Source organism: Pongo pygmaeus, chromosome 18 (assembly GCF_028885625.2).
Source record: "Pongo pygmaeus isolate AG05252 chromosome 18, NHGRI_mPonPyg2-v2.0_pri, whole genome shotgun sequence".
Taxonomy (NCBI): Eukaryota; Metazoa; Chordata; class Mammalia; order Primates; family Hominidae; genus Pongo; species Pongo pygmaeus.
This window is the reverse complement of record NC_072391.2, coordinates 72,794,301-72,807,130: the sequence shown is the minus strand read 5'-3', so window position 1 is coordinate 72,807,130 and position 12,830 is coordinate 72,794,301. Positions and strand designations below refer to the sequence as shown.

The 12,830-nt window shown below is 44.5% G+C and overlaps 1 protein-coding gene across 3 annotated transcripts in view; it reads left to right on the top strand.

The window, feature by feature from the left end:
* Positions 1-12,830, top strand: part of KARS1 (lysyl-tRNA synthetase 1) — a 19,995-nt gene extending 7,165 nt beyond the window's left edge. For all 3 annotated transcript variants that reach the window (XM_054453566.2, XM_063654556.1, XM_054453565.2), the window contains 12 exons: positions 196-361; positions 3,956-4,049; positions 4,405-4,591; positions 4,698-4,823; positions 6,235-6,354; positions 8,666-8,828; positions 8,930-9,103; positions 9,266-9,351; positions 10,045-10,130; positions 11,016-11,142; positions 11,846-11,989; positions 12,564-12,830. In XM_054453566.2, coding sequence (XP_054309541.2) covers positions 196-361; positions 3,956-4,049; positions 4,405-4,591; positions 4,698-4,823; positions 6,235-6,354; positions 8,666-8,828; positions 8,930-9,103; positions 9,266-9,351; positions 10,045-10,130; positions 11,016-11,142; positions 11,846-11,989; positions 12,564-12,662 — 1,572 coding nt within the window. In that variant the 3' untranslated portion in view covers positions 12,663-12,830. The remainder of the gene's footprint in view (positions 1-195; positions 362-3,955; positions 4,050-4,404; positions 4,592-4,697; positions 4,824-6,234; positions 6,355-8,665; positions 8,829-8,929; positions 9,104-9,265; positions 9,352-10,044; positions 10,131-11,015; positions 11,143-11,845; positions 11,990-12,563) is intronic.

The following is a 12,830-nucleotide window of genomic DNA, read 5'->3' as shown; positions in this document are numbered from 1 at the left end:
GAAATGCTGGCCTCTGGCCACCCTGCATATTCTAAATGCAAATCTCACTCCATATTCAATCCTGTAATGCAGAGGTCTTGGTTAAAGAAAACAATGTATTGGGGTCATGCTGGGGCAGAATACTGCCCTCTGCTAGGTGGGTCCCACTGGTCTGACCAGGTTCAACTTCTCAAGGGCTTTTTTTTTTTTTAACAGCAATACTACAAAATCCGCAGTCAAGCAATTCATCAGCTGAAGGTCAATGGGGAAGACCCATACCCACACAAGTTCCATGTAGACATCTCACTCACTGACTTCATCCAAAAATATAGTCACCTGCAGCCTGGGGATCACCTGACTGACATCACCTTAAAGGTGGCAGGTAGGAACTCTCCCTGGCAAATCACTGAACTCCCACAACAGGCAGGCCTGCGGCTTCAGTAGCACAAGGGAAGGTCTGGGTTGGTCTTGTTCTCAAGTAGCCTGTGTCTGAAGCTACTTTACTAAGGACAGTGCCATTATATCTACACAGAAAGAAACAGAGCAGCCCTGAGACATGGAATCATATTCCAGATGAGGTAGTGCTACAAAGAGAGGGGCTTTCTCCATAAGGATTCCCTTCCTCAGCAAGAATCAGCAGTAGAAGTCTCAGGCTTCTAAGAATTCCAGTCTTTGGCCTAAGAATGCTTTGCACTGAGACAGTATTTCTAGAACATTGCTCTTTTGGAGTTATAGTATCTTGGGTGAGATCTTCTTTTCCTAAATTAAAAAAAAAAAAAAAAATCACATCTTTTCCTTGCCCTCTCCCACCAAACAGTAAAACTATCAGTTGTAGAAAATTTAGAATAGTCAAAGAAGCAAGGAGAGAAAGTTTTGATTACCCATAATCCTGCCACCCAGAGAGAATTTCTGGCAGGACCTAAATGCCCAAAAGATTTCTTCTTTAAAATACAGTGATTTTACTAAAATCTTTTTTTTTTTTTTTTTTTTTGAGATATAGTCTCACTCTGTCGCCCAGGCTGGAATGCAGTGGTGCCATCTCAGCTTACTGCAACCTCTGCCCCCTGGGCTCAAGCGATTCTCCTGCCTCAGCCTCCCGAGTACCTGGGATTACAGGCAGCCACCACCACGCCTGGCTAAGTTTTGTATTTTTAGTAGAGATGGGGCTTCACCATATTGGCCAGGCTCGTCTCGAACTCCTGACCTCAGGTGATCCACCTGCCTCGGCTTCCCAAAGTGCTGGGATTACAGGCATGAGCCACCACACCCTGCCACTAAAATATTTATTGATGTTAGTTATTCTAGTTCAGTATTCTCAGATACACAGTGTGCTCTGAGATCTTTTCACATCTGTGTATTCAGATCTTTTTTTATTTTTTATTTATTTTATTTTTTTTTTTTGAGGTGAACTCTTGTACTTGTCCCCCAGGCTGGAGTGCAGTGGCGCAATCTCAGCTCACTGCAACCTCCGCCTCCTGGGTTCAAGCGATTCTCCTGCCTCAGCCTCCCTAGTAGCTGGGATTACAGGTACCTGCCACCATGCCCAACTAATTTTTGTATCTTTAGTAGAGACGGAGTTTCACCATGTTGGCCGGGCTGGTCTCGAACTCCTGACTTCAGGTGATCCACCTGCCACGGCCTCCCAAAGTGCTGGGATTACAGGCATGAGCCACTGCTTCCAGAAGATCTTTTTTATTTTAATTGTTTGTTTTTATTCTGTTTCTTGCTTTACATTTCCTTTGGGACTTTTATCTGCATACTGGATCATCTTTGATTCTTTTTGATAATTGTCACTTTATCTCAAATCCTTTTTATCTTTCTTCATACTTTGATTTTTAAATTTTATCCTCCTTTTCACTTTCTGTTTCTCTTAAGGCATTATTTGTTGTATTTAGTCACTATTATTTCCTTATAGTTTAGTCTGCGTTTTCTGAAAGATTTTTTACTTTAATTCTTTCATGTGTTATCACCTCATTTCTTAGTTTTTCTAGTTCTAATTTGTGTTCTTTCATGTTTTGTGTCTTTTTCTTCATGTCTTTCAGCTCATTGTTGAATAGTAAGTTAGAATTTTTTGCTTTTCACCGCACGTTCTCACTCATAAGTGAGAGTTGAACAATAAGAACACATGGACACAGGGAGGGGAACATCACACACTGGGGCCTGTCGAGGGGCGGGGGGAAAGGGGAGGGAGAGGATTAGGACAAATACCTAATGCATGCGGAGCTTAAAACCTAGATGACAGGTTGATAGGTACAGCAAACCACCATGGCACATGTATACCTATGTGACAAATCTGCGTGTTCTGCACATGTATCCCAGAACTTAAAAGTAAAATTTAAAAAAAAACAAAAAGGAATTTTTTTGTTTTTCTGAGCATGTCTGTCTTGAGTGCTTTTATTTTGTCTAGAGGGGTGTTATTCTCCTTCTATCTCTCCATTTTTAGTTTTTTAAGTAACTTTATATGGTATGTGAGCCCAGTGCTTTTATGTTGCTTACATTTACATGAAATCAGTTTTCCTGAATGTTCAAAGGAAGCTCGGTTTCGTTTTACCACTGAGCTCCCTCTTGTTTCTGTGGCATGTTCAGAAATACAGCAGCTTGCTTTTTGAGATTTCCCAGTTCTCTTCTTCTTCCTCACTTTTTTTGAGTCTTCTTTTTTTTTTTTTTTTGGTCTCTTTTTTCGTTGTCCTGTTCAGTTTTGTACGGTGTTGTCCTAGAAGGGAGCCTGGCTTTTGAGAGGGTGTCTGTGGGCTCTACTCTTCGTTCCCTTTAGATTTTTTTTTTTTTTTTTTTTTTTTTTTGGAGACTGAGTTTTGCTCTTGTTGCCCAGGCTGGAGTGCAATGCCACGATCTCAGCTCACCGCAACCTCCGCCTCCCAGGTTCAAGCGATTCTCCTGCCTCAGCCTCCCAAATAGCTGGGATTACAGGCATGCGCCACCACGCCTGGCTAATTTTGTATTTTTTTTTAGTAGAGACAGGGTTTCTCCATGTTGGTCAGGCTGGTCTCGAACTCCCAGCCTTAGGTGATCTGCCTGCCTCGGCCTCCCAAAGTCCTGGGATTACAGGCGTGAGCCACAGCACCTGGCCCCCTTTAGATCTTCTTAATGCACGCCTCACCTGTATGGAAACGGGCACAACCCCTCCTAGTTTCAGCTGCTCTCCCCCAGTAAGCCTGGAGGAAAAGGCTCACATTTTCCAGAGGATACCTTTGGCCATTTGGGGGTTTTCCAGAGGTCTTATGACTCTTGGTGGTTTGCCTTGTTGCTTATATTTGGGGGTCCTTGGCAACATCTTCCCACAGCATTTTGTTGTAAATTTTGTCCATGGATTTTTCACTTTGCGTCTCTAGCTGTGCTTTCTATTTTTATGTGAGGATTCAGGGAAATCCAAAAACTATGCTGCTACCAGCACCGCCATCTTCTAGGCATCCAGTGACTTATCTTGAAAGCTAGATCTTGAAAGTATGTCTTTAACTGGTTTGAATGGACATCGTTGGCTTGAGGGAAAAGATGGGGATTAAACGTCAAGCTAAAATCAGATTGTACTGCTTTGCATTGTGCCGTGACCAAAAAAAAAAAAAAATGCAGGCCGGGTGTGGGGGCTCATGCCTGTAATCCCAGCACTTTGGGAGGCTGAGGTGGGTGGATCACTTCAGCCCAGGAGTTCGAGACCAGCCTGGGCAACATGGTGAAACCCCCTCTCTACTTTAAAAAAAAAAAAAAAATTAGCCGGGTGTGGTGGTGCACACCTGTAATCCCAGCTACTCAGGAGGCTGAAACAGGAGAATCACTTGAAGCTGGGAGGCGGAGGTTGCAGTGAGCTGAGATTGTGCCACTGCACTCCAGCCTGGGCAACAGAGCAAGACTCTGTCCCAAAAAAAAAAAAAAAATGCAGACGGAGTTTTTTTTTTTGACACTGATACCATAAAATGACTTCTCGTTCTGTCAGTCAGTATTTTTGCTCTTCTTTTTCTAGGTAGGATCCATGCCAAAAGAGCTTCTGGGGGAAAGCTCATCTTCTATGATCTTCGAGGAGAGGGGGTGAAGTTGCAAGTCATGGCCAATTCCAGGTATCTCGAAATATCCAGTTATAGACCTTTCTTGGTTGGCCTAGAGCAACACAGCAATAGGCTGACGTGGTCTTACTGGTATTTGAAGTTAGAGTAAGAAGGAGTGGGACATGGTTGGGGAAGGCTGAGAAGAGGATAATGTGGCCACCTGGTCACCTGTAAAGTAATGACTACTCTCAAGTTATATGACAGTAAAGTAAAGGATAGTCCTTTTTTAATAGTGGCCCCTGAATCTGAGGTCCTTCTTGGGCTCACATTAACTAGGTATTAACAGTTGAGTGAGGGTTCCAGAGGAGACCAGTGGTCAGTGTTCATTTGAATTGTTGTTACTGAATTACATTTCCTTTTCACTCAGAAATTATAAATCAGAAGAAGAATTTATTCATATTAATAACAAACTGCGTCGGGGAGATATAATTGGAGTTCAGGGGAATCCTGGTAAAACCAAGAAGGGTGAGCTGAGCATCATTCCGTATGAGATCACACTGCTGTCTCCCTGTTTGCATATGTTACCTCATCTTCACTTTGGCCTCAAAGACAAGGTAAGCATTCATGGCCTCCTAGCTGTGGCCTCCTAGCTTTCTGTTTGTTTTATCATACCATTGGATCAGACATACTAGTGATTTCTAACTGCTGTTTTTGGTTTAGGAAACAAGGTATCGCCAGAGATACTTGGACTTGATCCTGAATGACTTTGTGAGGCAGAAATTTATCATCCGCTCTAAGATCATCACATATATAAGAAGTTTCTTGGATGAGCTGGGATTCCTAGAGGTAAGGAGAGTTCCTTGCCTGACATGATGAGCTGCCTTGCAATGCTTGCCTCCTCCTCTCCCTTGCCTTCCTTTTCCAAAGCGTATCCTGTGTCAGGATCCTTCATGCCTAATGAGAATGTCCACTTTCTTCCCGTCGTCTCTGTTCTACCTTGTCCTGATATAGGAAGGCAGGACCTGACTTCCAAGGTAATGGACAAGGTGTAGGGCCATCCACATGCTAATGATGTCACATTCAATATGTATTCACGTCATTTTGCTTTTTTGTACGTTAAGAAATATTTTTTGATTATATGAGAAAGGCAAACACACGTACCATAGAACAAATTCAAACAGTAAATTAAATAGAAGCAAAACTGAAAGTGCTCTTTCACTCCTTCTGACTAACTTCCCTACCCAAACTCGAGTTTGATATGTATCCTTCTGCACCATTTACTGGGCATATATACGTGTGTACATATGCATGTTGCAGATGAAGTGCACATATGTAAACATTTTGGAGGAGTTTTAATTTTGGTTTAAATATGAATGAAGTCACACTGTATGTATTGTGATGGACCTGCTTTTATTTCACTTAAGATATTCTGGATCTCTTTGTATGAGATAGATAGTTACTCTTTCTTAATGCTGCATTATTTGTTTCAACAAGCATCTTTATACACATGTTCAAATGTTTCTGTAGGATGGATTTCTAGAAGTAGAATAAGTCAAACAATATAAGCAGTTAAAATTTTTATTAAACAGTCAGTTGAGATAACTCACTACCTTCAGACCAGCCTAAATTTTTTTAATAAATACTGCGAATTGGGCCGGGCGCAGTGGCTCACACCTGTAATCCCAGCACTTTGGGAGGCCGAGGTGGGCAGATCACGAGGTCAGGAGATCAAGACCATCCTGGCTAACACAGTGAAACCCTGTCTCTACTAAAAACACAAAAAATTAGCCAGGCGTGGTGGCAGGCGCCTGTAGGCCCAGCTACTTGGGAGGCTAAGGCAGGAGAATGGTGTGAACCCAGGAGACGGAGCTTGCCATGAACCGAGATCGGAGCTTGCCGTGAGCCGAGATCGCGCTGCTGCACTCCAGCCTGGGCAACAGAGCAAGACTCCGTCTTAAAAAAAATTAAATAAATACTGCAAATTGAACTCAAGAGAGGCTGTATCCATTTAGATTCTCATTTACAGCTTGTGAAAGTTTGTGGTACTATATTAATGATATTAGGTATTAATAGAAATTGAGACACTGTTGTAAAAAATCATACTGTCCTTTTTTGTCAAGTACTTGCACGTTTCTGTTGAACTTATTAACATTTAGTTTGGGGTATAACAGGCTTAGACTATATTACATGCAAAGCATGATCTGTCCCCAAGGCCTCTGGTTATCTAAGGACTGATGTTTCTCCCTGCCTTTTTTAGATTGAAACTCCCATGATGAACATCATCCCAGGGGGAGCCGTGGCCAAGCCTTTCATCACTTATCACAACGAGCTGGACATGAACTTATATATGAGAATTGCTCCAGAACTCTATCATAAGGTAGTCAATAATAGTACACCCTTTTCCCTTAAAGAAGCAGAAAGCTGGAAAACCACTGGCTAGACGGGTATAGTCAGAAATAAGAGGAACAGAGAGTAAAGCAGCCAAGAAAGTGTTCTGATGGGTCAGGTGTGTGGATGTGAGTAACACTTCCAGAATTTCTCTACAAGATTAATAGAGCATTGCAGGGCAGAGACCAAAGGGGTTGTCTTTCCCATGTATACAGGCACTCCTTACCTACTTTGGTTCCCCTAAAACTTTTCAGATACAGTCTTACTTGGATTAGATCTGATTTAAGTCTTTCATAGAAGAAAGAGCCTAATCTCTCTGTGGAAGTTGGAAATAAGCATCTTCAGGCCTGGTGCGGTGGCTCACACCTGTAGTCCCAGCACTTTGGGAGGCCAAGGCGGATGGATCACTTGAGGTCAAGAGTTTGAAACCAACCTGGCCAACATGGTGAAACCCAGTGTCTACAAAAATACAAAAATTAGCTGGGCGTGATGGCGGGTGCCTGTAATCCCAGCTACCCGGGAGACTGAGGCAGGAGGATCGCTTGAACCTGGGAGACGGAGGTTGCAGTGAGCCGAGATCCTGCCACTGCACTCCAGCCTGGGTGACAGAATGAGACTCCATCTCAAAAAAAAAAAAAAAGTATCTTCAAATCGCTATAAAGATGTCTTTTCAAATTCCCAGGTAAATATTGAAGATTATTATTCAGGATTCTTAGTTGCAGACAACAGAACCTGTTATAACTAGTTTAAGCAAAATAAAAATTTATTCAGCTCTATAGGTGAGGTATTGCTCCTCACAAGAGGGCATTAGCTGCGGGGGTCTGCCTGCAGACTGTGACCTAAACAACGGATGAATAAAATGTACACTGAAACACAGATACTCCGTTTTGCCAGTCCTGCTGAGTGTCCGACCACCTGCACACCAAGAGAGGTGTATTTGTCACTGCGGCCGACCCTGAGCAGCTCTCACTCCAGGCATTTATTTAGTATAGAATTAACAGAAGCTTTGAGTAAACACACTTGTGGATAATTAACATGGTAAGAGAGTAGTTCTAGGAATTATTAAAGTCCAGGTACCATGGTCTAAAGTAAATACCATTAGGGGGCAGTATCTTTGGTCAGCCTCCCCCTAAGAGGGCCATCTGGCTGAAAGGTTAGTTAATGGAGGTAGGGTAAACAGACTTAACTGGGGAAGCCTCTGTTTTCCCTAGTATTTACCCTATGACCTAAAGCTCTAAGGTAAGAACCAGCTGCCTTCATGCCTGTTCAATTATTACAAGCTATGTAACCTTTCGGCCTTCCAAAAGGTTTGTGACTATTCCTTATAACTTTCCCCAGTATTTCCCTTTAATATTTCTACCACCATCCTGAGTGAATCCCAACATATAGGAAGCTCACAGTCCCCAGGAGGATCAGAGAATCAGGCTTGGAAACTATACAACTAGGAATGATTCTGAGTCATATTAGAATGGGCTGTTCTCATGGAGAACCCAGTATTTTTTCCTAGTAGGCACAGTTACTACAGCTCATAACCCTGGCGCTAGGCACAAGTCACTGCCACTAGGACCTCTGCAGTCTAAAAGCTACATGCGACTGTCCGCCTTCACCAGAATGAATTCTGTGCAATACCCACATCTTTTGTTAGTAGTTTCCATGCTGAAGTCTCACAAGTGTATCTGACTGGTGGAGCTTGGGTCACTTGCCTGCAGCCTAACCCCAAGAGAGGCTGCTTCCTTGGGGAGGTTCAGACTCAACGATGGGGGATGCCCAAGACAGGAAGAGTATCCAGAAGTCCTGGGCAGCCAAAAAAGAGGGGTAACTATCCACACTACAAGGGTATAAAGAGAGCAGGGTGCTTGGCATTTTGACTAGAGACCTGAGAGCATGCCTAACCTGTGAAAACCCAAGTTACAGCTTTTGGAGACAAACTTCCCAGAGCTGTTAATACAAGATTAGCTGTCATGGGGCCGGGCGCGGTGGCTCATCCCTGTAATCCCAGCACTTTGGGAGGCGGAGGTGGGCGGATCACCTGAGGGTCAGGAGTTCGAGACCAGCCTGACCAATACAGAGAAAACCTGTCTCTACTAAAAATACAAAAAAATTAGCCAGGCATGGTGGCACATGCCTGTAATCCCAGCTACTAGGGAGGCTGGGGCAGGAGAATTGCTTGAACCCGGGAGGCGGAGGTTGCGGTGAGCCAAGATCGCTCCATTGCACTCCAGCCTGGGCAACAAGAGCAAAACTCCATCTCAAAAAAAAAAAGATTAGCTGTCATGACCGTGGCCATGTGTTGTTGTTAGATACTTGTGGTTGGTGGCATCGACCGGGTTTATGAAATTGGACGCCAGTTCCGGAATGAGGGGATTGATTTGACGCACAATCCTGAGTTCACCACCTGTGAGTTCTACATGGCCTATGCAGACTATCACGATCTCATGGAAATCACAGAGAAGATGGTTTCAGGTGACTCCTGCTCTCTCATACTCATTGGGTGGTTGGTATGCTGCTTTCAGAGGAGGGCTTCCTGGGTTTCATTCCCACTAAATAACAGGTTTCTCTCCCAGGGATGGTGAAGCATGTTACAGGCAGTTACAAGGTCACCTACCACCCAGATGGCCCAGAGGGCCAAGCCTACGATGTTGACTTCACCCCACCCTTCCGGCGAATCAACATGGTAGAAGAGCTTGAGAAAGCCCTGGGGATGAAGCTGCCAGAAACAAACCTCTTTGAAACTGAAGGTAAAGTGACAACACTCACTCCTCCATTGTAAGGCCGTCCTTTCTGTTCAGCTCTGAATTTGATTGGGTCAGAGCTAGAATTTCCCACACTATTCTCTTTATGTACATTTTTACTTGGCTAGTGTGATGTCTCCTGCCCTAACTTGTGAATTTGTGTCCCAGAAACTCGCAAAATTCTTGATGATATCTGTGTGGCAAAAGCTGTTGAATGCCCTCCACCTCGGACCACAGCCAGGCTCCTTGACAAGGTGAGAGGCCCCGCCTTTGTTGTACATGTCCTCATCTGGTGCTGAACAGTTCCCTCTTCCCTGGGAAAATGAACCCCACTGGGGAGAGTTCATTTCTGCAGCTTCACAGGACAACCCTAGAGAGAGAACAAGAAAATTAACAGACTTTGAACTGTCATACTAAGCTCTGTGCCAAATAATTTATGTGTGTGATCTCAGTTAATCCCTTCCAGCTTTTAAAAAGCTGTAGGGTAGGGTGGGCGCGGTGGCTCACACCTGTAATCCCAGCACTTCAGGAGGCCGAGGCGGACGAGTCACCTGAGGTCAGGAGTTCGAAACCAGCCTGGCCAACATGGTGAAACCCTGTCTCTACTAAAAATCCAAAAATTAGCTGGGTGTGGTGGCGGGCACCTGTAATCCCAGCTATTCAGGAGGCTGAGGCACGAGAATTGCTGGAACCAGGAGGCGGAGATAGCAGCAAGCTGAGATCGTGCCACTGCACTCCAGCCTGGGCGACAGAGCAAGACTCCATCTCAATAATAATAATAATAATACAGAGCAAGACTCCATCTCAGTAATAATAATAATAATAAATAAATAAATAAAACTATAGGATAAACCCATCTGGATGGGAGCTGAGGTCTTCTGTCTGGGCTGGAATGATCAAATACTATTCAGAAATGGTGACTAACTCTGCTTTGCTTTCTCATTAAGCTTGTTGGGGAGTTCCTGGAAGTGACTTGCATCAATCCTACATTCATCTGTGATCACCCACAGATAATGAGCCCTTTGGCTAAATGGTAAGATTCCAGCTACCTATTGCTGCATAACAGCCCCAAAACTTAGTGGTGTTAACAATTTATTATTGTCAAGATTTTGTGGTTTGACTGGTGGTCTTTCTGCTGGGTAGTGTTGACTAGGTTAACCCAAGTGGCTTTTTTTCAACTGGGGATTCTGCCAGGGCACTTTGGTTCTCCTCCATGTGGTCACTCCACATACAATCTTGTCCTCCAGGGCCTCTTCATGTGTCCTGTCTGGCAGCACAGCCTGGGCTTCCCTTCACCATGGTGGTTGGGCTCTAAGGGGAAGCTTCCAAAAGAACAGACCTCATTGTGCAAACACGTATCAAGCCTCTGGTGATAACCCATTGGCCAAACCAAGACATGTTGCCAGCCCAGAGTCCAGGTGAAGGAGACTACACGTGGGCATGAATACAAGAGGTGTGGTCCATTGTAACAGTCTGCCACACTGGCCTGTTAGGAAGAGCATTAAGCCTTCCTGGTCTCTGACCCTCCTCACCGTTGTACCAAATGATTTGTTGCTGAGAGTGCATGCAGGCTTCCGACTGCAATCAGTAACGCTTTTGAGTCCACTAGAATTCCGTTATTGTATTAGATGTTTGATCATTAGACCAACCTGGCCAATATGGCAAAACCCTGTCTCTACTAAAAATACAAAAATCAGCCAGGCATAGTGGCATGCGCCTGTGATCCCGGCTACTCAAGGCTGAGGCAGGAGAAGTGCTTGAACCCAGGAGACAGAGGTTGCAGTGAGCTGAGATCACACCACTGCACTCCAGCCTGGGCGACAGAGCGAGACTCCGTCTCAAAAAAAAAAAAAAAAAAAAAAATTTAGCTCATTAGGGGCCTCTATATTCAGCCTCCTCTTTGGTCTCCTGTCCCTAGGCACCGCTCTAAAGAGGGTCTGACTGAGCGCTTTGAGCTGTTTGTCATGAAGAAAGAGATATGCAATGCCTACACTGAGCTGAATGATCCCATGCGGCAGCGGCAGCTTTTTGAAGAACAGGCCAAGGTGAGAAAGGGGACTGTGAGCAGAAGCTGTGCCAACTCACCAGGAAATACCAGCCTTAACCCTGATCTGTGTCAGCATATACGTTCTTGGTGACTTCAGAAGTGAAAGATAAAGCCTTAGGCTTTGCTGGAGGAGTCACATTTCAAGATGGTGACTTCACCTGGTATTGACTCTGTCGTACATAAGAGGAACGTCATTATTAATCTCCATATGGAAAGCGTGACGCTTGCCTTGAAAATACACTTGCCAAGCAAGAACATTATTTTCTTAGATTGTACATGTATTGAGGTGGCTTAGGGCTGGGAGGTAAAGATGAATGGAGAAGACAGAGCCCCCACAGGCTACCTGCAGCAGGTGCTGACACTGAGGGCTGTTTTCAGGAAATGGGAGAAAGACTCTTGGAATTGTCACAGTCTCTGAGAATTAACCTATTTGGAGTCCCAGAGCCCCAAGCAGCGGAAGGGTTTTCTTTCAGAGAAATTTGTATGTGTTCTGAGGTCGATTTCATCAGTCCTGACCTCCAGGTCTTTGAAAGAAACAGCTGCATCTTGGAGTTACTAGGAAATGAATTCCCAGCAAGTCCTGAGTGTCAGGAGCATCCCTGGAATGCTGGTACTCCCACCTCAGAGCCTGGTAACATGTTCACTCACACACTGAGATATCTTAGAAGAAGGTCATCTTTTGGTGCTCTTTCCTCTTCTAGGCCAAGGCTGCAGGTGATGATGAGGCCATGTTCATAGATGAAAACTTCTGTACTGCCCTGGAATATGGGCTGCCCCCCACAGCTGGCTGGGGCATGGGCATTGACCGAGTCGCCATGTTTCTCACGGACTCCAACAACATCAAGGTACGCAGCAGCCCTCCACAGAGCACACTGCCCTGAAGAAGCTCCATTGTGTTTGAGCCAGGGCATGGTGGGCCTGGAGGATAAAATTAAGGAAGGGCTTCGGGCTGGGAAGAGGAGCAGGCAGAGGAGTTCCATGCCACTCACAGGAGGGCCAGAGCCTCTGACCTTAAAGGATTTGGGTTTTTTCCTACCAGAGGCAGAAGGAATACTAATTGTTTGTATTTCTTGAGGATCTAGGGAAGTCTCCGTGCATTATTGCAGCTAATTAAGTCAGCCCTATGAGGTGTAGAAACTGTTGTTTCCCATTTTTATAGATGAGGAAATCAAATTTTCATAGAAATGCGTCTATTCATCCTTTTGACATAGTGCCCTAGGCAGTGCTATGCATTTGTTGTTTGTCATCTGTAACTGAGAGGGTCTGAGTTGAAATAAAAGAACACATGTGCCTTTTCAGCTGGAATATACTAATCTCTGGATTTTGTTGGTAACAACAGAGGCAAAAGGAATGGGTAGTAGCTGTGAAACAGTGTTGAGAGTGCTTCTCAGCTTCAAGGTACATTCTTATCTCCCACAGGAAGTACTTCTGTTTCCTGCCATGAAACCCGAAGACAAGAAGGAGAATGTAGCAACCACTGATACGCTGGAAAGCACAACAGTTGGCACTTCTGTCTAGAAAATAATAATTGCAAGTTGTATAACTCAGGCGTCTTTGCATTTCTGCGAAAGATCAAGGTCTGCAAGGGAATTCTTGTGTGCTGCTTTCCATTTGACACCGCAATTCGGTTCAGCCATCAGAAGAGAGACAAAGAATTAAAAATTTCTTTTTAAACCTGTTACCAAA